The sequence below is a fragment of the Amblyomma americanum genome, chromosome 6 (genome assembly GCF_052857255.1).
Source record: "Amblyomma americanum isolate KBUSLIRL-KWMA chromosome 6, ASM5285725v1, whole genome shotgun sequence".
NCBI lineage: Eukaryota > Metazoa > Arthropoda > Arachnida > Ixodida > Ixodidae > Amblyomma > Amblyomma americanum.
The window spans coordinates 98,404,456-98,432,135 of NC_135502.1; the positions used below are offsets into that span (position 1 = coordinate 98,404,456).

Consider the following 27,680-nt stretch of genomic DNA (forward strand, 5'->3'; position numbering starts at 1 on the left):
GTGTAAAAAAACGACGCCTGGACATGCAACATTCTGTAGGTATCTCTTCAAAACATGGAAGGAGAAGCTAATGATGCCATTTTGGGTGTGATAAATGAGGTATGGGAAACTGGCGAAATTCTGCAAGAGTGGCTAAGAACAGCATCGCGGTTGATGCATTTATTGTGTGGTTTTGAAGCCATGCACGTTTCCGCTAGTAATTACACAGGCTCAAGAAAGGCGGTTTTCGATACTCAGTGGTGGAGTCTTCTCCCGACAGTGTGCAGGGAAAAGTGGGAAAAAAATGTTTTTGCGCAGGCAAAAAGGCGACCGCATGCATGGCTCGCATCAGCACCTCAGAATCATCTATGAGTTGTTTTTTTGTTTAATAAATTATACTGAAAATAACTGCGCACCAAATTGTGCGCGGGGTATGAAGAGGAAGTCTGATAGCAGAATACTTTTAGGAACAATTATTCAATTTGTGCCACCCGGACAGGTGGATGCTTAAACAACCAGGGATATGCATGGTAGAGGGCCTGCTCTAACTAGTGAGTGATGAGACTGGTCACATCTTCGTACATAAGCCTTGGTATTTGCTCTTGCTGTTTGCGTTGACGTAGTCACACACGAAAATAGATTTGCGAATATTTATTCCAAAAAAAGACATGTAATATACAACAATGCATCCAGTCAACAGTACGTATCAAAAATATGAACAATGCTTGATGGCGACAACATCTGACGCTGTTCTTATTGTTAATACTCTGAGATCGTTGTACACGTACCGTGGCTTTCAAACTGAGCTCCCATTAATCGCGCTCATGTAAGCAGAGGGTAGTCTTTGGCTGACCCTTTTACGGAGGTCGCTTAGTCTTTAGTGCTGTGCAGGCAGCTTAGAGTCCCACCATTAGCGATACCAGGTACGAGAGTGATGCGGCGAATTGGAGTACTCTCCAACTTTGCCGCGTGCTTATCGCTTCATTGATGTTCTTGCTGACGACGCCGTGTTCCACAAGGCTTGTCGGAGTCAAAAGCACTGGACTGGAAGTGGCGCTGCGCTGTCCCGAAGCACTCACCACGAACGCAGTGGCCAGCAGTTGTTGACGAAAAGCCGGACCTTTCAGCTACAGAGAAACGATTAAAGCGAGAAGTTAGTAGGGAGCAGTATGCGAGAGCCTGAAGGAAGCTTCCTGCAACAACACCAATGGGGAAATACATAAGATAAATTAGGCGTAGGAAAATACACGAAAGCGATGGACGAGGGATGACCCCTTTCCCTTCCTCTTATTAATACAAAGGAAGTAGAAGTGTTCTAGAACGTTTTTTTTTGTATCTGATTTCGACGGGAATTCGGAATCAAAAGTGCAGTTTAGGCTCTTGTGTCCCTCCTAATGGAGCGGTATACAAAGTAGAGAGCTTCCGTGCATTGGAAATCCGAACACTATATGTCAGAAGAGGAAAACGGATCAAGCAAATTACTTTTATAGTTAGGCCCAGTATCGAAACTAGCCAGGTTCTTCTCTTGAGACAGACTGAAAGAGCCCAGGAATGAAACGTTGTTTGTCTATGAGGTCGACAAATGTGATTGCTTGCCTTTTTTGCTGATGAAGGCGGTGGTAGTGTTTATGTACAGGCAGGTTTAGCCTTCAACAGTTCTTTCGTCAGTTGCTCCTCCCGAATAACTTCGTTGAATTAAACAAAGAGAAAAGGGGAGAGAAGAGCCTCAGAGTGCTTAGCCAACGTTTTTCCGGGTAAATCTAACCAGTCTTACCATGCTACTAGTTGCAGTTCTCTATAACCAGACACAGCCTTTGGAGCCCACATTTGCTATCTTTCCACCCTCAGCTCACCGGATTACTTTCTGCTGAGCTGACGTACGTCTTAATCACAGTTTGTCGGGTCATCGGGTTAATACCGTTGACATCTATCCTACCCAGAAAACAAATTTCAATTTAACGCTCCCTATCCTAACACTCTTCCCAAAATGCACCATCCTCCCCTTAACCGGGGCTCTATATTCGGAGTAAACGCCCTACTTAAACCCTGTCGATGATGAACGTTTTGCCCATACAAAGACAACTCCCCTTTTCAAAACGTTGGCTAAGCACCCTTAGGCTCCCTCTTCCTTGTTCGCTTTGTGTTGTCAGGAAACTCATCATCCTGTCCTCTCTCTACGTAGCATTAATTGAATGAAAGGGTTTTCTACTCTCTCATAAGGCCAGTGCCCTCTACAAACTTCAAGTATATTTTTGTCATTTAAGCTCTCTTTCTGCTTCATTCAAGGTTGGCATGACCCCTATTTTGTCACCCTGCTGTTTTGCAAGCTCCCGGTTGCTTTTTGCTTTTTCGGTTTCTAACTTTATCCGTCATTCGTGTGGTTCACACCATGGGGACGGTTCAGTAGTAAAAAAAGATATCTTAGCTCCTTGCCATATCACGCCGTATCAGTTACCGTATGTATCCATGAATAAGCACAATTGGTAGTAGGCGCCCATCGTTGTCGTTCTTTGTATCCTAGTCTTGTGTGTTTCGCGACGCACAGACATTATGGCACACCAAAGCTGTATGAGACGAAAATGCTGAACATGGTGATTGGCCTGAGGCACTCGGTTAAAAGTGTCGGCTTTCACTATTATCACCCGTTCGCGGCGGCAAGACAGTGTTTAGAGTTGCTTCCTGCATTTTTAGAATATTAGATTTTATGTTTTGATAGCGACAGCTGAAAGAGAGATATATGTTGTACGCGAAACGATATCAGCGCAGCCCCAGCATACGTGGTGCACATGAGCAGACACCTGCGCTAATTATTCGTCATTTTGTGTGCTCTGCCTCCTCATTACTCTAAGATTGCGTCCTGCTACTGATAGCTAGCACGGGGGTTCCGCCCTTGTCATGCGGCCGCTTTTTAACGGGGAGTTTCAGATGTTTCGTTCGAAATTAAATGACCCCATATGATTGAAATAATGCCCAGTCCACGTCTGCCGGGTGCCTCATAGCCGCCCCTTTGACTTTGGTATGTAAAAGAACTGCTGGAATGCGGAGGTGTCTTTCATTTTCGGTGGAGAGAAAAGTGCCGTAGTCCCTGCCACAGATAGGGGTCGAAAGGTAAGCTAGAAGTGAATATTTTCATGGACTCTATTTACATGCACGAGAGTGAATCCCAGTTTGTTTAAATCAACTCACTGCCCATTACTAGAGCACACCTCTCAGCTCCCGTGTAGGTCTTTCATGTAAAAATCTATTCAGCAATACACCAACCTTTTCCTCATTACGAAAAAATTCCAGTGGGCACTTTGTTGACCTAAAGTACGGTGAGGCGAAAGCGTTTCGCACGGTGTTGCTGCTTGTGTCGCTGATGTGTGGTGAAGGTGTTGATTAAAGACTACACAATTGTTCGCTTCACGATACGTTCGCTGACGTTCATTAGCGCGCGCGCTTGATTGCTAGAGACCAGGAGTTAGGCGGCATCTGGGAAGCGCTCCTCTCGAACGGTGGTGGCGCCACTCACAGACGTCACAGGCATGCGCAGTAGACTGAAGAGGAGGTGCATTGTCTGCTGGCACCTTGCCCATGCGCAGTGCCTTATCGTATACTGAGTTCCCAGTTACGACTTACTCAAACCACTAGTATTACTATTTAACTAATTACTAACTGACTAGCTAACCAATTAATAATTTGTCAATTAAAATGAACTAATTACTAATTAACCAGTTATCGGCAATGATTATTAATTAACTAGTTCCTGATTACTATTTATCTGTGAGGACACTTGTCTGCTTACGTGGAGGAATGCGAAAGCATGTGTTTTGAGAAAAGGAAAGATTTTGGAGGAAAGGACGCAGTAGCTTCTAAGATCTCGAAATCTCGGTGGACAGCTCAACCACGCTTGATTTACAGCTATAGTGTGACACTTTTCTGCGAATATCCCCGCTGGCGAGTTCCGAGCATATAAAGGCTTTCGCCTTAAAATTACACCGGTACATTGCCTAATAATAATAATAATAATTGGTTTTTGGGGAAAGGAAATGGCGCAGTATCAGTCTCATATATCGTTCGACGCCTCAACCGCGCCGTAAGGGAAGGGATAAAGGAGGGAGTGAAAGAAGAAAGGAAGAAAGAGGTGCCATAGTGGAGGGCTCCGGAATAATTTCGACCACCTGGGGATCTTCAGCGCGCACTAACATCGCACAGCACACGGGCGCCTTAGCGTTTTTCCTCCATAAAATCGCAGCCGCCGCGGTCGGGCTCGAACCCGGGAACTCAGCAAGTGTGATAATCCTTACAAGGAACGCCGGCTGGGCGGATCTCAGCGAAGCCCTGAGCATCCCGCGCGCATCCCTCAGCTGGACGACCACGGAGGCGCCCTGGCCAAGGGGAGTGGCCGGCACGCAGGTCAACCGGGGTCCCGGATGGGCGAGCCGGCAGCGTGGTGCAGGCGCCCGCACCGAGAACAGGCAGGGGGCATCGGCCGCGCCCACGGGGTTGCTCGCCAGGCAGGCCAGAGTGCCGTAGTCCAGTTCACTGCGGGGCACGTAGCTGCAGTGCGGTGCGGACCACCGGACACTGGGCTCAGTTGGCAGTGGCTGCTAAGCAACCCACAAGTAGTTCGTATATAGCTCTCAGATTTTTTTTTTCTGGTAACATGATGGCAGCGCTGCCCCAGTCCATCGTTCAGATTACCATTAAAGACAGCATTGGCGAAACGGAGAAGAGCTCGCGCATGAGCACAGACTGCTTTCCAGTTGCAGAGCCATCTCCTCTGCTGTTCTGCTGATGTGACACAATCGCAGCTGCTCGTGTGTGACGTCAGCAGTACAGCCGTGCACACGGCGCTGCAGCTGGCAAACACTCGGCGCCTATGCGCGTACTGTCCTCCGTTTATCCACTGCGGTCCTTCGTGGGACGCTGCACGACCCTCTGGTAGACACATCAGTGATCTTACTAAGAAAATTATAGAACTCACTTAGGAAGACCATTGGTAAAGCACACAAACACCGTCGAAATTTTTTGGAACGCAATCTTCGCAAAGAAATTGTGTTTCTGTGAATCCAGAGCGCACTACTTAAGATTTCAAGGTGTACCATTCAGTTCGAACTCACAACCAAGCTGCGCCTCTCTGTTCCAGGCTGCGTGGAAATACGGCGATTAAATTTTTTTGCCTAGATTTGCGCTTCATATAACCTTTTCACTCCGCTTGTACATCAATATTACACTGGCTTTGACAGCTTACACATATAACTTCCTGCCAGTTGGCGAAATAATTAATGCCAGACCATTAGAAGCCTCATCTGGAGCAAAAAGTGGCCTCACATAATTCTGAGGTTGCAGGTGGAGTCACCTCTCACCTGCCCACCATGGCAGGTGGTGTACTTGAAGAGCTCGGAAAGAGCATTGGCTGGGAAGAGCAACCTGGACATTAAAAGCCTCACTAGTCGCGTACTGTAAAGGCACCACCTAATCCAAATCTTCATTTAGAAAAGAGACGAGCGTCACATTATTCCTGGGTGGTAGGTAGTGTCACGTGCCACCTGCCAACCATGGCCGGTGGCAGGTGGTGCACGGGAAGTGCTCGGGAATAGCAAGTTGGGTCTCACACACCCCATCAGTCACGTCCGGCAAAGATATCAGCAGCTTGAAATGCTATCGCATTAAGAACACGGTATAACTAGGTGTCCCTGCGAATGTTTGTGCATGTTGTGCACGATAAAGCGACTGCCTGCGACGAGGCAGAGCCAAAGCGCGGCGTTGGTGGCTCCCACGGTCGTGTGAGATTTCTCACTTGCTCAGCCCCAACGGCAGTGTCTGAGAAGGCACATAAGCCGCTCGTAGCGATAGCAGTTGCATTTTGACTGTGGCAGCACGCGCAGCGATTTAAATATATCAAGTCGGGGTTTGATTCTTTCATTAAAATACATAGACATCAAAACATTTCACGCTAGGGCGGGTGTTTGACATAGCTTTAATATCCTGTAACGGAGTGTTCTGTTATTAGGCTCACACTCCCTGCGGTTGTTCAAGATTAAGTAGCTGAAGAACGTAGGAATTGTAAGCATACTTTATCCGCTGACGTGCCTCTGCAGAAATTATGCCGTTAATGACAAGAGAAAAAATGGCCAGGCTTAGCTTGGTTAAGCCAAGAATGCGTTGCATATCTCGATGGAGTTCCGTGCTGCTCCGTTGACTCGATCGCCATTGAAACTGCCCGTGTAGCAGCGCTCGATCGCCTTTGAGTCGATAGACTATCGGTTCGAGGGCCCTCGAAATGCCCGTGTGACAGGGGTATAAGACTGTCCCGGCGAAGGAGCGCAGCTCTTTTATACATATGCCGTGACGTCAATCATAGCGCAGCGCCCCTAGCGGGAGTCAGGTGGTGGCTGCGGCCGCGCGCGACCGCGCGAGTTGGGGCCCAGCTTTTCCTCCGGCTGTCTTGACGTCACGTCACGTGGTTGCGCTAAAGGTCAATGGTGGCTGCCCGGCCGCGCCCAAGGGCTGAACTGAGTGATTGCAATATGCAATGCAGAAAAGCGATGTCATCAATGGGTAAACGACGCGGTATTGATATGCAAGCGCCTTCATCAGCGATACAAGACTAGCAAAAATGTGAGATGATTGTTTTCTTGTTAATCTTGCAGTTCGAAGAGTCACTCTGTGCACCAAATAAAAACAATTCAATCAGCGCCGTCTGCCAGCACTACCTTTTTTTTTACCAATTGATCCCCTGAACGAACATTTCAAACCACACGCTACAATTTCATAATAGTCCAACCTGTTCAGAGGAAGCCTCTAGGATGTAGTAGATTTAAAATAAAACAATAATCGATTATTAGCACGATCCAGGTGTGTGTGCTAATGAGTAAATGCTCCGTTATTTTAAATATACCCTGTTTACTCGCATATTGGTCAGTATATGTCATATTGGTCGGCCATCCGCTCCCAACATTGGCAGTCGGAAAAAAATTAAAGTTGCAATGCTATTTAAGTCGACCAGATGAACCTCCGAGCATTGAACATTATATTAAAGCGACTTGCGCCCCGCATTACACAGGCAAGTTGTATAGGCTTCGTGAGAAACTCCTCCCGGGGTCGGAGACTGTGTACTTGCGTTCCGCGAACGCGCATTCGACAGTGCATCCCGTGGAACGCGCTGTATAGCACGCGAGACATCAAATCGGTAACCTTGTTCTACCAAAGTTTGGCAGACACCTTCAACGACCAAAGTATCGCCGATGCCGTAAGTAAACGCAAGAAAATCAGATACAAAATTGGTAGTGGCATGGAAAAGCGAGTACGCTTCCTAGGCATCTGAGGCTCGTCCATGGCAGCTCCGCTACACGCTCGCGACAGATTTGTATATACCCACATGAATACGTGGCTAAGACTGGGTGTACCACATAACCTACGACACTCCCATCAGATGCCATAACGTGGCTTCACATTACCCCATCGGATGTTCTTAAGGTCAAAGGTGAAAGGTGAATACAAAGGTCAGCCAATGACAAGGTTCAGAGGTCAGAGGTCAAAGGGCAACTAAAGGCAGAGTTCAAGGCCAGGGGTAAAGGACTCGATACCATAACTGTACCACATACGGTCATACACGGCTAACGTGGTTGCACTCAAGGCCGTTCAAGTTCATTCTCCGGCCTACTCGACGACTGCTTTACATAGCGTAGTGAAGCTTTTCGCTTCGAAATTTTAACATGTACTAATGGTAGAAGGCATGAAGGTGACCGGATGGCAAGACTCTCTGCAGAAGAATCTATGGCGCCGTTCTCGCGTTCCCTTCCTGTGTTCGCAGCCGGTCGTGCACCTTGCCCTATCCGCGATTCCCTTATTGGTCGGCGCTCGAAATTTTATAGAACGATCTAAAAGGGAAAAAAATGTCTAACTGTATGCGGCACTCCACATTGAGGATCCCCCTAAACATATTAGAATCAAGACCGCTCCCACAGTCCAGTTATTGATGAATTCGCCCTCGCCCTGTCGACTGCGAGCCGTTCCGGTTAGCTTATTTTGTAGAATGACAGCCCATTATAGGCCATGGCCAAAGATTCGATGCCCGGACATGGATAAATGTTCATTTATCTGCGTTATTTCTGTGCGAACTGTATATCTTTTATTTGTATCCGAATGGCTGTGCTTTTGCGCATGCTACTGATGATTTATTAGTCAATATAAACGTCCCAATAGCATCTTTGACTTTAGTACGAGTCGAGTGGAGTTATGCAGTGCTGTATATACTTGAACGAACATTACGCCAACAGGCACTGCTGCCCACCTGATGTGGCTCTCGAGGCCCCCGGCCGATCGGCTGTGGTCCAGCAACGTGAGCGGCTGCTCATGCGGCCCGCTAGTGAATGTCCATCCGAACAGGGTGGATGCTGCAGGCTCCGCCTCCACTCGGCAGCGCACCAGCACTGGTTGGTGCAGCGCTGCCTGGTACTCGCGTCGTTGGTTGGGTGCGCAACGCGGTGCGTCTGCGTCTCGAGCGAGCACCACGGCGTGCGGTTATCGTGGTGACCTTGCATAGTCTACTGATGAGTGTAAAGGTTTGCGAGTCATTGCAGCTGCAAAAAGCAGTTTTTTTTTTCTTGTTGGGTGCAGCGATCGGATGCACGACAGTACACTCTAAACACAAATACGCCCGTACGGGAGTAAAAACGGAATAAGCTCTCCTCTAGCCCACTCCGTTTTATAAAGTGGAGTTGCGCTAGACGACAGCTTACTCCATTTTTACTCCTTTCTATTTACAGCGTAACTGTAGGCAGAAGAGACACTCCATTTGTCAGGCTATACATGCGTAGTTTACTCTATTTTCCACCTTTGGCAACTTCGGTGCTGTGCTCACTTTTTCCACACTAAGCAAAGGGACTCTGCAGCATGCATCGGTACCCTATCGGGCAACAAGGCGAGCGCAAAATAGCAATGCACGTGTTCAATAGCAAGCAACGACTGCTTGGTATGGCCTAGATGCTTTGAATATAGTTCGTGGTTTATGAATAGTTCATAGTTCATATATATATTTAATTCGATGTGGACCAAAAGTAGAGAGGGAGATGTTTTTTGTCCGCTTCGTTCTTGTACCGTCCATTTTGGAATTTTCACTCCACCAATACGTGAAAAACCGCATGCAAGAAACGAAAACATGTTTCAGTCGAGTCTAGGGCTTTTTGGTGACCGCATTCAAAATTTCCGCCAATTGTATCTTTTTACATGCTGTCACTACAATAACGGTTCCTCCAGGAGTAATTTTGAAATGCAGCTCACAATTTTTTAAATCTGATTTATTTTCGTCTCCACGGTGTTGCGAAGGTGAGGTCGTAATTGTTTAATGTAAAATAAAAGCAAAAAGGAAGGTAAAAGTTTTTTGCTAACCCTGGCATCGCCATCACTACGGCGGCGGCACCTGAGCTGAGGCAGCGGAAATAAATGATAGCAAGCAGTTTGAACAAGTGAAATGAAAGAGGTGAGCGGACAGTAAGAAAGGATAGAGGGAGAGGTGATAAATACACTATTTTCATAACAATACATTTGTACAAGTTGCGCGCGTGCACAGTTAATAAAAGAACGGAAAACACACGCGCACAACACTTTCCACACAACAGCTGGGGTGCGGCGCCCAGCTGTTGTGTGCAAGGCTCAATTTTATGTTTGAATTACCTTATGCTTTCAGCGACTTCTTGATCTTGCAACATTTGTAATATGCAGCGATGTGTGCACATAAAGTACGACATGCGCGCGTGCAAAGTATTCAGAGGAATAAAGATTATAACATGCGCATAATGCCTGGGCTTAGACAAAACTAAGTATAAAATTTCATGAACACTCAGAAGTAAACTCCTCAATTATATTAAACCCAAGTTAAAAAACTTTCTCCTCGATGGTGTAAGACGGCGCTCAAAGTTTTAATGCGAAAGCACAAGGTGACGATGTCCAATCGGCTCACCGAGTTTCTGTGAAGATTGACCTTAAAGAAGACTATGACCAAAGTATAAATAAACAAATAACGTAAATGTTTAGTCGACTGTGATACGAAGTCTTAAAGTGAAGTTGGCCATGACCAAGTCATAAACAAATAAATAACGTAAAGGTTTCCTCGTCTGGGATTCGAACTCGTGGCGGCGGGAACAAATCGTCTTCGCTGGCCATTGCACGAGAGCATCAAGCTATCGCGGCTGCCTATCACGACTCATGTTAATCACCTACACACCCTCACGTTGCGCGTTGCAGTTCGTATTCATCAACTAATACTACTATTGAACTAATATCGTCGCCAGACGTGCCGACAACCCAGCAACGCAAACTCATGAGCCCACTAGGCTAAATACACGCTTTCGCACGTCTGCTTGCTTTAACTACGTTAAGCTTCCACTTTTTTGTACATTTAGGATTTTTTCGGCGGCTAATGGCTTTATTTAAACTTTAAACCGTGGGAAAGCTGACGGGTTTGGAAACGAAGCGTAATAACGAGAAAGACTGCGACTTTCTACAACATGTTTCAGCCTCGCTTGCGCTGTTTCGCTCAAATTTCAGTAGCTTGCCGTGGTGAGCAGCTTCACTTTGCAATCGCGAATCCTTTAATTCCCCCCCCCCCCCCCCCCCCTGTCGAAGAGTAGCATGTGTGAACCCACAGCGCACGTGGAGCGCGATGGGTGCGCTGAGAGTTTTTCCCCTGGCGTTCCTCGCCAGGCAGGCGTAGCGACCCGTCCGGGACCTCGCGACTCCGAGCAGCGTAAGCACGTGCAAGGAGCCGTTCCTCTCAGTGCGCTGTCCTGCCGGGGTCGTCAAGAGGGGCCTCCCCTCCCAGAGCCAGCGCGGAGGCTCGAGCAGGTCCGGATGCGCCCGGACGCTGCACTCGAGTCGAGCGTCGCTGCGTTCGTCCACCGCGGATCCGCCCACCAGGCGCAAGCGCACGGAGGGCGCGGACTCCACCTGTGCGACCAAGTTGAGGACAGAGTCGGGGGAACAAGACATCGGCGAGCTTTTCACTGTGACATTATCTGTAGAGCCACTTTACTAAACATTGCTGTTTCATTTCAGGTCTTATCGGATGTGATTACTTATACTTACTTACACAGTGATAGTATCGATTTTGTAATTTACTTTTTCTGTCCTTTTTTTGCAGAGTACTTGTGCAGTTGCAGATAACTCCATTTGGCTGCCCGGTATTCGCCTATTCAAGGATCTTTTGTACCTTTCTTCAATTCGCTCCCGAGGTGGTTCAGTGGTCGCATGTTGATGGAAGTGTAATCCTAGACTAGAGGCCCGTGGACTGCGCGATGTCAGTCAAAACGCTAGGTGATCGAAATTATTCGGAGCCCTCCTCTACGGCGCCACTTATTATAGCCCGAGTCGCATTGGTACGTTAAACCACAGAACCAACCAACCTTACTCAAATTTCCTCTCCAGACACGTTGCGAATGCTTTCTGCTCCGTTTTTTCTGTGCCGCTTGCTTTCGTTGATTAATTGGAAACTAGTGGCTTTCTTTTTGAATTGACGTACAGTTGTTTTTACAACTTTTTTTTCGTGTGACTTAAACACCCGTTTAGGCGAAAAATATAGAAAATCACTTCATGACAAAACTTTCAGGCTACGAAACATGATAAAAGCAAGGGGATGTCGCAATGACGATCCTGCAGTAACATCTGTTACCATGCCGTACCTACGTGTCGCCATTACCACCGTAACATGCTTATCCGTCTCTCTATGATGGCGCCCAAAAAAAAAAGGTACTACCTAAATGGCAAGCTCAGCGTGAAGAGTGCAGACAGGTGATCGATCGTTTCAAGTTCTTAACATCTTACAAAATGACACTGAACGAAAGAAAGGGATACATGTGCGCGCTTATTGTGTCACATTTCTCCCGTTTCGCGTTTTTTTTTTTTTTTGTAGAGATCGCTAGGTCACCTCCTCTCTTTCCTCTATACCGCAGCAAGCAGTTCCATCGAATTTCGGGTTGTTTGTACAACCTCTGTATATTGAAAGTCTGTCGTTGTCCGCCACTGCTCGGTGCGAGTCAGCGTCCATTAGGCCTAAAAACAGGCCCCACACTTCAGTGCGCGCCTAATGCCTTGAATTAAGCCTTTTCGACAGCGCTTTCGTCGCCGGGCAAGAATGGGTGTGCCCCGTAGCCCTCACCTCGAGTAGAAGCGTGTCTTCGATAGCGCTGCCCGGCACGCGGTCGTTGGCCGCCCGGCAGCGGAGCCTCCTCCCGTGGTCGTCGCCGGCCGGCGTGAAGGCGAGCAGGCTGCTGGTGCGGCCGTTGGGCTCGTCCAGTTTGGCCAGGCTCCGCGTCATCCGGCGGCTGCCCTTCCACCAGGTCAGGTTGGCCGGAGGACGGGAGCCCCAGGAGTCGCAGCGAATGTGCGCACGCTGCTCAGCCACAAGCACAGCCGGCGGCCTGGCGATGGCTACACCCAGGGGGCGCACTGCAAAGCGGGGTCATGAAAGGTTCTTCAATAAGGGCTTGTAACAATGCCCATCGATGCGGCTGCTAGAATGCGTCTGTGTCGGTATTTTTTGCCCGGATAAACTCAGAAGCCTTTTTCTCTGCGCCTGATTGTCAGGTGATGGGAGCCATTGCTGTCGAGAAGGTGGCTAGAAAACAAAACGAGTCTTCCCGACTTCTCATACTTATAAGTGGTAAAGTACTCAGACGCGTAGAGAAACTCAGAAACATTTTCAGCGTGCAATCTATGATTTCTCTGGAAACGCTACACAACTCGCGCACATACTGAGGGACCTGTATTTGTGCACCACACAGGAACCCCGAGCGCAGGCTTACTCTCATGCAGGCTCTGAGAACGTTGAGCACTGCTACCAGTCCAACTCCACTACCTGCGGGCGGTCCTGGCCAAATGGAACGTGGCACCGCACCTGGTCGGGATAAAATCACTGTCAAATTATTAGCCGACCTCCCCAACTCAGCTTATCAAACTTTATTGCACTGCATCAGTGCAATCTCGCAAGGGGACACGCCACTCCCCATTGATTGTAAGACCTTTGATCACATTTATCCCAAAGGCCGGCAAAGCAATTAACACGGACAACCTTCGCCCCATCTCTCTTACCTCTTGTGTGGGCAAACGTATGGAGACAATGGCGCGGGATCGGTTGTCCAAGTAGCTTGACACAACTGTTTTCGCAGACACCATGCTCGGATTTCGCCCACACAGATCCGCACAGGATGTCCTGCTTCAACTAAATCGGGAAGTCCTTGACACCCTCCACTGCCCTCATAACGATGGGACGACGGGGCCGTACTCGCCCTGGATCCCAAGGGAACATTCGAGAATATTAGTCACCAGATTATTCTCACTCATTTAAGTCAAACCAACTGCAGCCATAGTGGCTTCCAATACATCCGCCAATTCCTCACCGACCTCCATTATTACACCCGCATTCAAGATGACGAACACGATCCCTTCCAACTAGGCTCCAGGGGAACACAACAAGGCGCAGTGCTTTGTCCCCTGCTATTCAATTAGGCCGTGATGCACCTGCCGGCCCAGCTTGATGCTGTCGCGGGTGTGCAGCATGCTCTGTTCGCTGACGACATCACCCTGTGGGCCACGCAGGGCTCGCTTAGAGACAACGAGGCCAACCTGCAGCATGTGGCGACTATAGTGGACCGCTATGCTTGGCGCTGCGGACTTCAGTCCTCCCCACATCCGCCCTCACCTAAATGTTGTACTAAAATTCAACTTTCCGTTCAGTCAGGTCCAATTCGAGAAACACAAAAAGTCCGAGTAGTGGTGCTTTTCATTCAACAACATCGAAAGCCAGACACCGCAATGGCAAAACTCCGCAAGGTGGGGGACCAGGTGGGTCGCGTGGTCCGCCGGTTTTCCAACAAACGTGGGGGGTTACGAAGTAAGGAAGCCTTGCGGCTGGCAAATGCCGTCGTAAAAAGTTCAATTCTCTATTCGACCCCATACCTTCACCTGCGGAAGCAAGATGAGGATGCCCTCGAAGTCCTTCTTCGCAAAGTCATTAAGCGGGCCTTCGAACTCCCGGTGAACACCTCCAACCTTCGTCTCCTGGCGCTGAGAATGGAGAACACCTTCAGGGAATTTAAGGAAGCGCACCTTACAAATCAGTATACGCGTTTGTCGCAAACGGAGTCGGGTCGCCGCTTTCTTCGCTCGGCTCCACATCCAACATAACACACTTGTGCGCTGTGGAGATGCGCCATCCACGTACGCCCTCTTCCCTCCAAAATGGCACGCGAAGAGAAAGATAGCCGGCACCTGGCGCGGGCGGAAGCTCTGGGCTGTCATTATGGTTCCAAACCCGGCGTTTATTATGCGGACGCCTCCGGACAACACCATGGGAGATGGTACATGGCCGCAGTCGTCCACGAGACCAAAACAGCGAAGGGCATTAGCTTCAGGGCCCGCAACTTAACTCACGCGGAGGACGTCGCTATAGCATTGGCTACTTCCCACTCTGACTCAAAATATATCATTTCCGACTCGCGAGAGGCCTGACGGAACGTCGAACAGGGCTGGGCCCCTTATTAGCCTATAGAATCCTTCAAAATAGCTCATACATTGGGGACCCCCTCACCGATACCTTATTTCGGCTCCTGCTCACCAGGGTCTGGCTGGAAACGAGGCTGCCGACGCTGCCGCCCGCGCGCTCTCTAAGAAGTTTCCTCCTCCCAATCCCACCAGTACGCCGATCCTAATCAGGTTTATACTTTCAAAGATATCTTCAATTACTACCAATCCGGCCACAACCTTTACCCCCGCCCATTTAAAGGCCTTTCAAAGGCGGATGAGCGGCTATTACTACGCCTCTACACCAATGCATTGCTGCGCCCAGCAGCTCTAGAACATTTTGACACTGCTTTCTCCGGCAGCTGCCCGCACTGTGGGGTGGTGTCTTCGGACATCTACCACATGGTGTTGGCCTGCCCCTCCAATCCCGCTATTCTTCCATCCCGAGCTCAACCCGGGAGGACTGGGAGGCGACCCCCCTCGGCTGCTCCCACCTGCAGGCCCAACGAGCCTTGGTCGGGCGAGCCAGGGCGGCGGCCGACGCCAGTGGGGTCGCAAGATAAAGACCTTCACCTAGTACTTATAGGGGCTGGCCCCCTCTGGGTCAGCTCGTACATAAACTTCTGTAAGTGTATCTCTCAGGTTCGAAGAAAGCGTAAGCATAAACTTTAAGGAAATAAAACTCAAGCCTTACTTCGAATATACAAAGTCTCATTGAAAGTAACCAACATGCTCGGAGAAAAATATGGCAGACAGTTAACTCACTAAATCAAGCTCCCGGCAATAACCCCATATTACCTGAGATTAGACCACCCACCAGAACCACAGAAAGCCTTCCGCAAGATTTTATTCAGTTCTTTTGGAAAAGAACTTTGGACACTCCTATGCCTCATACATTCATATGTGATGACATTAGTCATAACGAATTAACTTTTACTGTTAAAACAATGGCAGGCGAAAGAACAACAGATAAGGGACAGTTCTCCTTTTTGTTAATATTGTACGGTACATGGATTTTAACGACCCAAAGCAAAAGGGGAAAGAAGGGCCGCATAGTTGAGGGCTCTGGATTAGATTCTACCACTTGCTAATCTTCAACCTGCACTCGCATCCCACAGTACACAGGCGCCTTGCGTGTCGCCTAAGGGCCGTTTCACATGCTGCGAATTTCACCGCGCGGCACTGCGAATTCGTTCGCTCTGGGGCGGAGAGGGCCGCCGCTCTTGCCGCAGACGGCTTGCGAACGATTTCCGTCCGGTTGGAATTCGTACGCAGCGTCGGTGTGTTCGCTCTGCGAATGACCAATAGGGAGCAACCTTTGCTTGGCTCCCCGCCAGGCTTGGCTTGGCCAGCTATGGCTGTCCTTGCACTCACGCCTCATGGGTCTGACGTCACTTGCGGTCACGTGCCACAGCTGAAGCGGCGCCGCGGCAAACACAAAGTGTCTTTTGGTTTTCACGTCCAATGATTTCATTCAGCGCACCAACGTACTTTTTGAATAATTCAGAACTGTTTACTTTAATAAAAAACATTCAAAATATTTTTTTGTGTCTAAAAACACGATGACTACAACAACACGATCACATTCCATGTTGAATTAATGCCACGTTTAATCACGAGTTCCATGAGCAGTCATCTAGCAACCCTGCTGCCACACGGAACGAATTCGCAGGTCCTGCGTTGCATGTGAAACGACTAAGCGGCAATCGCATTGCGGCGTCAACGGCGGGACCGAATTCGCAGTGCCGCGCGGTGAAATTCGCAGCATGTGAAACGACGCTAATAGGAAACGCAACCGCAGCGGCCGATATCGAAGATGCGTCTCCGGGCTCAGCAGTCGGGCGCGTAACCACTGAGCCACCGCGGCTAGACCTGTCAATAAGCGGCACATTGAGGACCACGATGATTTTAGCTCAATTATGTAATGAGTCCTTTCGCGCGGCCACATAACCATACGTTTTCAAGGTAGCTGAAGGCACTGTTACTTTCATAGCAAATGGTAAGAATGACATTAAATCTGTCGGACAACATTTATACTTAATAACTAGTAACGCTAATACGGTTTTTGAGCAATTATTACCCGTTTTACATGTTTTTCGAATAAATACAACTTCATAGCTGACCATCAGCACGTGTTTTGGAAGAACAGATGAACTTCCACGGCTGTAGAGCTTTTTAGGGCTGTTGTTAACAAAGCTCTATTTCTGCCTTCGTATCCTCCAATGGGAAAAACAAACGAATAACTATTTCAGTACTTGATCTACGGCATATAAGCGAGCGCAATTTTCATTCGTATCTTTGCTTCCGTGAGTGTAGTCTCTTGTTAGGGACGGACAGTAGATGAGGCCGATAGAAGAGGACTCCCAGCTCCACATAAATACCGCGGGCCCTTGTTAGGGACCGTCCTTTTTGTGTTTATGTGTTGCATCGGCGCATTGCGATTGTTCACGGGTTCGGCACCCCGCTGATGAGTGTTCCAATGTACACGCCGGTGAAATTTCAGTGCAAAGCTCGTGTTTGATGCCGCGTTTTTGGTGGCGCTCGAGGAGGCGTTTATCCTCCTCCTCCTCAGATGCTTATATAAAGGCCCCGCAGAGCGCCAGTGGGCACGCCCGTGCACTTTCCTCCTTCAATCGCAACAGCATTCAGGGGTGATTCTGTGGCTGCACACGTTTACGCAGCAGTATAAAAGTGTGTGTGTGCAGTGCTCGACTGTGCTAGTGCTCAAGCGATATGCGCGACTCGGTCAACGTGTACTACACCCCTGTAAATGCGTTTTCCTTGTATATATAGGCTTTTGTGTTTTTCCACCTGCGCGTTTATTTTTCTATTAATACCGTGAGTTCCTAACAGGTGTAGGCATCACGAAGGTGCACGCGCGCTGTGACGATAGCAGCAAGCGTGCTCGGGGGCCGTTGAGGATCAGAAATGCCACATCGCCCACGAAGGCAGTTCACACAGCAGCGATACTGCGAGATTTAAGCAGAATTCTTGCGCACAATACAAGGCGGCATCAGGGGCTTTTTGAGTATACTTCAGGAGAGAGCGAAGCTATGAGGAAACAAAGGACGAAGTAGCGTTAGCTACTGGGTTGTTCATGTGCGATCACCCGTGCCGATGTTTTTTCTTCTCTCTGCGCGCAATTTCGCTATCTTAGACCACATTAGCAAACTTCTAAAAGCCAGGAATTCGTCGCGGCTCTAAACTACAAGAAAGCCGTCCCATTTTTTATGTGCCGTTGCCACCTATACGGAAAGAACACAAACACATATGAACGAACATATTATGCCGCTGGGCTAGCTGATTTTGGGTAACTGTAAGTGCAACAAAGCGTCGCAGGGAGTCAAGATAAAACGCACTGCTCTCAGCCTCGATGCAGCGTCTGTTGCCAAATTCGTTGCTTAGTAACGCGCGGCATCGGGTGGCACTTGGAGGTGCAAAATATTGGAGGCCAAGATTACGACCCAGCTTGCACCTAAACATTATATTAATGCTAGTTCCTTGTTTAGGTCAATAGTCTAGATCTGGTTTGGTCTCCTTGGTCTCGTTACATATAAAATTTGGAGTAACTCTTTTTTGTAACTTAATCAAACACTCACTATTTCGCAGTTTCCTCATTTAAGAGGACACCTGTGAGGTTATTTGTTCGTTAACTAAAACCGAGTACCTACGAGAACAAAACTCCAAGTATAGCCAATGTGTTTCTAAAACACCAGAACATATGATACCACAGCAGAGTCGGAGTACATGGTGGAAGCGCGTCTTATAGAAACAGGCGTAAACAAAACTTTCCAAAATTATTAGCGCATTTCAGTGCACCTCCTAGTGCATCCGTCCGTCAACCAATGGACAGTGCTTTTAAAGTGTACGAAATGATCCCCAACAACATATCGATACAAACGTTTTTAAAACGCCATGATAAATTATTATTGTGTTTCCGGACGTGGCCTCTACAACGCATGGTCGCTCGATCAGCTGAGTGTTTCTCCGAATCGCAAAAGCTTCTCGCGTAGTCCGACAAGCTGCTGTGTGCGCTAAATTTGCTCGCAACTGCAGTCGTTCGGTCTAAACGCCATAGAGATATCTTCATGTAAGAATGTCATCAAAGCGCATGATAGGCAACCGCGCGCAATAGCAGACGACAGCGCGAAAGAAATTCCCCGGCTGAAAGCGGTGACGCGAGATCCTCCTATGTTTGCAAACACTGCGTTGGACTATGCCTAGTTCCCGCACTCTAATATCGGTCTCTGGTAACAATTCCCCCGCACTGCTCGTCCGTGCCTCCGGGAACGCCACAAGATGAACACGGCGGCGAAAGAATTGTTCGTATCGAGTTTACGACCACGTTGGCGCCGTTCGGTAGTAACGAAGGTTTGGACTTTGACAGCCTAGCAGTATCGTGATGTATGTGCCTAGCGTGCACGCTCCGTCCCGCGGCACTGCCCACTCATCGTCGTCTTTTACGTAGAACTGACCCGAAGATTTTGACCCATCCAAAATCGCCTTTTGCATGTCTGACAAAAGAAGACCGAAAGTTGAATCACAGTGAGTGTGCCTCAGTTCAGTCATTCATGCATGCAAAAACAGTACAAACAATATTTTCCAAAAAAGCCTGTGGTTTCGCTCTGAATCGAATCGAGTCTTGTAAAGGGTCTCTCTGATTGTTTGATGACGAGAGTGAGAGCGAGGCATCACTACCCGTTGAAATCTAAATGCCCAAAAAATAATAAAAAAATCTGCACATGCACTTCAGACTGCCTACGTATTGGAATGCAAAAGCATCACTGCCCTGAGTGCATTGACCCCCCCCGCACGCACGCACACACACACACACACACACACACACACACACACACACACACACACACACACACACACACACACACACACACACACACACACACACACACACACACACACACACACACACACACACACACACACACACACACACACACACACACACACACACACACACACACACACACACACACACACACACACACACACACACACACACACACACACACCACCCGGAGCGCTGTGTGACGGGCGGTCACAACACAGTTGCATGGTTTATGGTTTATGGGGTTTAACGTCCCAAAGCGACTCAGGCTATGAGGGACACCGGTAGTGAAGGGCTTCGGAAATTTCTACCACCTGTGGTTCTTTAACGTGCACTGACACTGGACAGTACATTTCGCCTCCATCGCCTCTAGAATTTGAAATTGAAAATTGGTGACGGCTTTCCACTCACGGTTCATGTCAAGGGTGACGCTGGCTTCCTCCTCTTCATCACCGCTCCGAGCTTTGCATCTTATTCGCGCCATGAGATGGGTCCGCTGAAGTGGGTCGATCTGCAGGACGCTCCTTGAGACATCGCCATCAGCCCCACCAGACGAGCTGTTGTGTTGGAGAAGCCTCGAGTCCTGCCACCACGACAACTCTGGGGGCGGACGTCCTTTTTGGAAACGCAAATGTGCAGACGCAAAACCAAGTTGATGAGCAACGGATTGCGCTTGCGAGACACTAAAAGGTTGGGACTGAAATTAGCTTTCAAACTCAGGTCCTTTACCCCTGACTTCGGTTCGTAACATAAAATCCGCTACGTTGGTGAAATATTTAGGGTAATTGCTTAGGTAGGGCGGATTTGTAATAAGAGAGCTACACCCACCCAAGCATAGCGATGCGGCTGCAAAGGAAAGCTATATAGCTTACAAAGAAACCCACCCAATTCTTTTTTTAATTGGTTTTTGGGAAAAGGAAGTGGCGCAGTATCTGTCTCATATATCGTTGGACACCTGAACCGCGCCGTAAGGGAAGGGATAAAGGAGGGAGTGAAAGAAGAAAGGAAGAACAGGTGCCGTAGTGGAGGCCTCCGGAATAATTCCGACCACCTGAGGATCTTTAACGTGCACTGACATCGCACAGCACACGGGCGCCTTGGCGTTTTTCCTCCATAAAGACGCAGCCGCCACGGTCGGGATCGAGCCCGGGAACTCCGGATCAGTAGTCGAGCGCCCTAACCACTGAGCCACCGCGGCGGGGACATCCAATTCGCACAATTCCAACACTTCGCTGCCGGCCTTCTATATGCTAGCCGTCCAGGTTAGCTCAGTTTCCAGAGCCATAGTGGTCCCGAGTTCGAATCCCTGACCAATAATAATTTTTCTAGAACAATTGAGTTTCCGTAGAAGCTGTGTAGCTTTTCTTTATAGCCCTATGTCTCCACTTGGGTGGATGCTAATGAGCAATTACTCCGTTGTTACTAAATCACTCTTGCGTTCGGCCCTACACCAGCTGGACAGGTATTTGGTTCAAACGTGAGACTCCAGCACTATCGGTCAGAAAAGCAATTGTAAACATTGAAGGTGCAAGATTTTGCTTTTGTTAACTGATGCGTACCTCTCTGTGGTTGTAGAGTGATGTGCAACAAGGGTTCCTATTTTCTTTTTTGTACACGTAACTTTGCCTCAACATGCTCTCTTCTTGATCTCAGGCGGAAACTTCTCAGGTGGGGTGAGGTATTGTCCTTGAGCAAAGTGGAAGTTTCGGCTAGTTGGCAATTTAGGATTTGGAGGGGGGCTTAGCACGGGAGAAACAAGGACATCAGAGGGAAACAGGAAGAGGGCACTTCTCTGGTTGATCCTTCTCTTATTCTAACTTGCACCATCTTGCAAGTGTGCAAGCATTAGCGCCTGGTAATCAGTCTATGCAGGAAAATCAGTGTATACTTTACACAATTTATAAAAACGTGATTTTTGAATTCGAAGAGCGCATTTTTGTGCCATAGCATTGTAAGCGGTGCATTACATCAGAATACAGCTAAGACATGCTAACTAGCAGGCTGGTTAACTAATATTGAAGAGTTGGTTTTTAACTATTATATGTTAGGCTCCTTTATTTTGAGAAGCGTGTAGCCCACTGCAAGTATAATATCTATATCAGTCTTTAGAATTTCGAAAACGCTGTTACCCGCAGCTTTGTGGCCCAACAAATTTGTGCTAAATCAGGCCAAAATGCATGCGCTTTCGAGAAGCTTGCAGGCAAGGCAACCTCCCCAGTGCTCCTAACTTGTCGAAATAGCCAAAATTTCTTGGGCCACAGCACCGAGGGTAACCGCGTATTCGGAATTCTATAAACTGGTATGGATATTGCTTGGGCTCGGCTACACGCCCCTCAATAATTACGGAGCCTATCAGTAATAGTTAAAATATAACTCTTCAATATTAGTTAGCCAGCTTGCTAGTTAGCACACCTTACCTGTATGCTGATCTACTACATCAATGCCAATCCTATGTCGAAAATAGCGCTCTTCTAACTGAAAGACTATGTGTAGTCTTAGGTGAAACACGCTGTATGTCCTTTCGTTTACTTGTTTACATTCTTTACACGCTAGTCAACCAGCTTTCTTCAGTCTGAAACTGCAGCCCTTTTCCAAGGCCTATCCTGTTCCTCACTGAAGGCCGCAAAGGGACGATAGTAACCCGATGTCTGTCCAGCGTCGAAGCACTCGGGCAGATGTCTGGTGGCGCTCTCTACGCTACACACCCCTCCGCTTCGCCTCCGATACCGTGGGCAGTGCAGACCAGCGCCAACGAGTCACCGTCGTTGAAGGGCCCCGCTGTCCCCCGCATCTCCACGCCGAGCTCGTCGGCGATGCTCACATTGTGGGGCGCCACTGCAAACAAGCCAAGAGAGAGCCAGACTCAGTCAACTCGGTTTCCTGAAAGTAACCCGCACTTACTTCTTTTTTGCACGCGTGCCATTTTTTTTCTGCGTGTTCCTTTTTTTTCTCACCGGAGCAAGAAAAACGAGCTGTTCCCAATCAGAAGCTCTTTCTGTTTAGGCCGACGCGCAGAGGTCGCCGCATTTTGGCTCGGCTGAACACTTATTTCATTACGGTCGCCGGCGAAAGACGAGAGGCCTTTTTTGGGCCCCTGTTATTTAACGTTCCGAGGCTTTCGTCTTTTCCTCGACGGCGATGCTTGTGTATTCACGTCCATGTACGCTACTCCTGCAAAGAGGCCGTCGTTTCTTTAATGTATATACATTTTTTAGTCGCCTTTCTACGGGACATCAATCTCCACCGGCGTCGAAGCTTCGCTTCTGAGAATTGAATTCGAGCAAGTCCCCAGGACGGATAACAAAAAATAAAATAAAAAATAAACATGTGTACTGCGTGAGAGCGACGTCAGGGAGGAATCGAGGAATTTAGAAGAGCTGTTCCCGGGGCCCACGTTCGATCAGCGAAAAACAGTAAGTAGAGCGCCGCTTCAGCGCTGAAAGAGACGTTGTCGCGCTGCCCGATTTCCTGGACGCGTATACATACATTCTATCGCCGCTTTACGTGCGCTCCTCTTAGTTCCCTTTCCACCAGTTCTGCGCACCTCTTCACCCGACGTCGGTCCGTTCCCTCAGCTCCCGCTCCCGCCTGACCGACACCCTCACTCGAGCGACCTGCCTGACATGCTTGAGACAATCCCGGCTCCCGGCGCTTCGACGGAAACGCGAAGCATGCAGTCAGTCCCTGCGGCAGGGAAAAAGCAAACACTGGCGCTAAGGGAAGCCCGCTTCAGAACTAGAGAACAAGGGTTCCACTTGTCGATCGATGCAAGCCGCCTCTCGGGACAGAGCGTCGGGTGTAGCGGGCGTCGGGCTGCCCGGCGCTGGCGCTGTGCGCAAGAGGCAAAAGTTGCAGGAGAAAAACGCCCAACCGTGTAACGGGCATGGGACGGTGCAGGGCGAGGAGGAGCCGCATTATTTCCGCCATCGCGTCAAAGTGGGAATGTCGCGCTGTCGCTGCGCACATTGTCTTTATCATTGTCGCCGTCAGCTTATTTTTCTTCCTACCGCGGCTCACTCGGCAATCTGACACCGGGCGTCGTTCGTGTGGCGCGCCCTTTGCACTGTCCCTTGGAAAAAGGCGCGATTGTGACGTAACTTGGAACTTTTTTCTCCGCTTGGTCTATTTCCTTCCTCTCCGCGTGATTTCGAAACGTTCACGTATGAATAATGGCTCTCGTCAATCGCATCTTTTTTTTTTTTTTTCTCTCACGGTGAACTGGGAACGGAGCATTCTGAGGACATTCCGGAACCCGCTCACATTTCTAAGCGTATGTCAGAAAAGCATGGTGAACTAAAAATTTCGGCATTTCGGCTAGTCCCGTCCGATTTGAAGCACCGGTTGTATGGTAGTGAGTATTTTGCGCCCTTTGAATGCACGGGGTTCGATGCTGCGGCTATATAGAACGCTTGCCTGTCGATGCGCGTGTCAGCGTCCAAGCACAAAACTGCGATGACAGTTCACATCTCATATTTATAAAATCTCCAGGCGCTCCTATGTCATCGCGATACCACTGACTTGCCTGGGTAATTAGTGGGAAGGCACACAGTCATTAAAACAAGAATAAATTGCTCGGACGAATCAATCTTTAGAAAGCTTCAGAGGTGTACTGTGTGTAAACAGCAGACACCAGTGGGTGATATTGATGAGACTTTGATTTTAAAGACGGAAGGACAGCTCGCCCGAAGAGCGTCGTGTCTTCTTGAGGAGGGATTTCCAAATGAGTTCGCGACCACCAGTCAAGGTGAAAGCTTGTGCCCATGCAAGAACCTTTTGGTACGAAGCGGCACTACGAATCGAATTCCGCAAGCCCAACTTACGAGGCGAAAGCCTCCTATAAGTAATTTTTAGCAGAAACGTTCAAGTGGAGCGGAAATTCTCCACTTTCATCCCATATTTAGAGGTATCATATGACAGTCATTTCTTATTAATGTTAAATGAATTCATTCTCGGCGTACTAACCCCCTTTTTACTTCTGTTTATTACCAACTCATATAAACTTACTACAGGAGAACTACCTAAGCGCACTTGTCAACCTTGCGAGTCATGAGGGACTCTGAATGAGTGCAGAGTGACATGGATCTGCTTGTAACTGATTCAAGAGCACCAGACATATAATAATAATAATAATAATAATAATAATAATAATAATAATAATAATAATAATAATAATAATAATAATAATAATAATAATATTAATAATAATAATAATAATAATAATAATAATAATAATTGGTTTTGGGGGAAAGGAAATGGCGCAGTATCTGTCTCATATATCGTTCGACACCTGAACCGCGCCGTAAGGGAAGGGGGAAAGGATGGAGTGAAAGATGAAAGGAATAGGTGCCGTAGTGGAGGGCTCCTGGATAATTTCGACCACATGGGGATCTTTAACGTGCACTGACATCGCACAGCACACAGGCACCTCGGCTTTTCTCCTCCATAAAAACGCAGCCGCTGCGGTCGGGTTCGAACCGGAAACTCAGGATCAGTATTAGCCGAGTGCCCTAACCACTGAGCCACCGCGGCGGTTCAGACATATAGTCGCGCACTAAAATTACTGCGGTTTATTTGAGCATAACGCTAGTGATGTGAATTTGGTTCTACCATTAAACAGCCTTACACTCTTTTGGTCTTTTAAGCGCATTTAACGACAAACTGACCGTTGTGCGACTGCATTAAATGGTTTTACGTGTAGTGTGTAGCCACAGAACATCGAAAAGCAAATAATGTGATGTAAGCTGTTGCCGAAGTTTGTCAAAGAGGTCTACATATGGTATAGCGTACATGGCTGCCGCGCGATATATATCAGTGCCAGGTCGGAATTTGACGCCGTTAGTTATTGTCACAGTTCAGAAGACATCGAAATTTTGATTATGATACAAATGGCTAGAGTTGTCCTGTTCTCCCCAGGACAATCTGTTTTGAGTTTAGCGAATAGCACAATGGGCTACGCTATAAAGGCACCGAATACCTCGCTAAGTGGGCTTCTGAATAACCCCGGTAGCAGCAGCCAGAGCATATTTTTCTTTCCTAACTATTTCTCTTCGATCTTTGTAGCATGCGGATATTTGCATTGTTTATCCTACAGTTGGCTACACCATTTCCCAGAATTTTTCTACATTCTGAAGTAAAGGAGAGGACTCTCTTTTAAAACCAGAAACCAGGCCGTGTTCTAACACCAGGACAGGACCAACGGCACAAAAACTGACTCAAACACAGAGAGAAACACAACCACAATAGTGGCACTCACGATGAGCTTACAATCTCGCAAATATTTTCTCACGCCTCGCGCATCGGCAAAATGCCACAAGCACTAAAGCTTCTTCTCAAGTACTTCTTCAATGCTCCGAAACGAGAGCCGCCTTTCTTGTTCAAAATAACACTCTATCATCACCGTAGCCTTCTTCGGTACACGGCACCCGGAAACGCGTGCCTACCTTTGACGATCAGAGTGAGCGTCGAGGTCCTTGTCCGCCCTCGGCGGAAGTCCACGCGACACCGGTACCTCCCCTGGTCCTCGGGCGTCAGGTCGTCGAGGCGGAGCGTGCGCGACACGCTGCTGAAGTAGGCGCGCGCAGCCCACACGTCGGCCATGCTGTGCTGCGCGTCGGCCAAGCCGGTCCCGCCGCCGCGCACAGTGTGCCTGCCATCCACGCTGTAGAGCGGCGTGGCAGGGCGCGACTCGTGGAACCAGAGGAGCAACGAAGGCTCGTCCTCGTCACCGCCGCTCTCGTGACGTGGCTGGGCCGCCCCGCAGGCGAGCTCCACGCGGCCGCCCAGGCGACCCACGACGATCGCGTCCTGGGACAGCGGCCGGGGGCTCAGCCAGTTGCCGGCCGCTGACGTGGGAGAGAAAACAGTGCCGCGGGCCGGTCGAGGACGTAAGCTCTCAGCGCACACACGCATACGTTAAAAACCAATACATACACTTAGACAAACGTGAGGCTGCACGTTACTTCTTTGCAACGACCTCGTTTACCGAAAGTCTTGTGGGAACAAGATGCGGAAGCACATCCAACTAGGCCTCAAGCAAACCGTTCTCGCGAAGGTATGCAATTCGACGACTCCCATCTGTGGCGTGAACGTTCATGCGAATCCTTTTCACGTATCGCTCCATCAAGCTCGAGGGAAAACATGTGGGTCATTTTCACTCGGTCAATTTTCAGAGGTCTGTTCTTGGACCTCTGTTCTTTGTTGTTTATATTAACGACAAATTTTTCCATTCATGGCACAACTTCTTGGGTTGGGTACGCAGATGATACTTCCACGTTTTTCAGAGAAGCAAATACTGAGTATTTATTCTGCTCGGCAAATGACGCTTTTGTGTCCCAATGTCACAAGAAATGTGTCACAAAGAAAACACCTCCTGTTGAATACCAAAAAAAAAGACTCAAGCTATATTCTTTCCGGTACTAAAAACAATCATTTTATGTCGCTAGGTAAAAGCATTAGCTATAGTTTATTTTCCTATTTTATGTTAGCATTACTGGCGTATCCATTGTATTATTTGTCTTCTGGGTTGTGTGTGATGGGGCGTTGCTTTTTGGGCCACTATGTCACCAGTTCAAATGTTTTTCTTCAATTATATGTAAAGGAATAGCCGGAGCCATTATCAGGCGCCAACATCTTCTTCCATCTCTATGTCACTAAAAGATCACAGATGTAAACATCAAGGATTAAGTACTTTTAAACGGCGAGGAGGTAAGCAATGTTAATGAAATTAAGACACTTGGCGTGACATTCTCGGAAACTCTAGACAGGAACGAACATGTGGATGAGCTCTGCGACAAACCTACTAAGGTTTGCGGAATACTAAATAAGCACCGCCACTTAATATCAACAGCAGTTAACGGCTTGAAATATAAGGTGTTAGTTTTGAAGACACTTAATAACTGCTATTTAATCTAGTCAACTATGTCAAAAGAAAACATAGTGAAACTTAAATCCTGTGAGAACCGTGCCTTGCGTGCCACTGCTAATATTCCTAGTTATGCACATACTTCTAACTGCTTCTTGCATTATAAGCTTCTTTCCGTGGAATTCATTTACCCTTTCTGTCTAACGTGTGCATATCGCTCGTACAATCACAGCAATCAGCGTGCAATCACAGCATCCTTAATTTGATAGACTTTACACTTACATCTACAATACAGTTCAAAATGACGCATGAATGGTGCCTCATTGTCGTATAAAGCGCGCTTACCACTCAGTCTCTTACAATTTTGCTGCTCTTTTAAATAGCCTTTCGCTCATCGATACCATCCCGGAGAAGATGTCAACCCGAGAAATTCACATAGGTTTCCTTATTACCAGCGTCTCCTGATTTCACCTATGCTTGTGTCTGTACTTC

At 48.2% G+C, this 27,680-nt stretch overlaps 1 protein-coding gene across 1 annotated transcript; it reads right to left on the reverse strand.

Annotated features, from left to right (window-relative positions):
• Positions 1–672: 672 nt before the first annotated feature.
• On the reverse strand, positions 673–26,236 carry LOC144095405 (hemicentin-1-like). The gene is made up of 8 exons (XM_077629158.1): positions 25,768–26,236; positions 22,055–22,162; positions 19,739–19,942; positions 12,119–12,408; positions 10,611–10,911; positions 8,258–8,456; positions 4,266–4,518; positions 673–1,106 (listed from the first exon to the last, which is right to left on the reverse strand). The coding sequence occupies exons 1-8, from the start codon at positions 26,234–26,236 to the stop codon at positions 876–878; spliced, it is 2,055 nt and encodes a 684-aa protein (XP_077485284.1). The 3' UTR covers positions 673–875.
• Between the last annotated feature and the right edge of the window lie 1,444 nt (positions 26,237–27,680).

What these genes read in the sequence shown, in the direction of transcription:
- LOC144095405 (XM_077629158.1), bottom strand. Translation starts at nt 26,236, where the DNA reads ATGCGTGTGTGCGCTGAGAGCTTACGTCCTCGACCGGCCCGCGGCACT. An exon ending in GCTCACTCTGATCGTCAAAG is followed by an intron (nt 22,163 to 25,767) that starts GTAGGCACGCGT and finishes GCTTGTTTGCAG; the next exon opens with TGGCGCCCCACAATGTGAGC. An exon ending in AAGACACGCTTCTACTCGAG is followed by an intron (nt 10,912 to 12,118) that starts GTGAGGGCTACG and finishes TTGGTCGCACAG; the next exon opens with GTGGAGTCCGCGCCCTCCGT.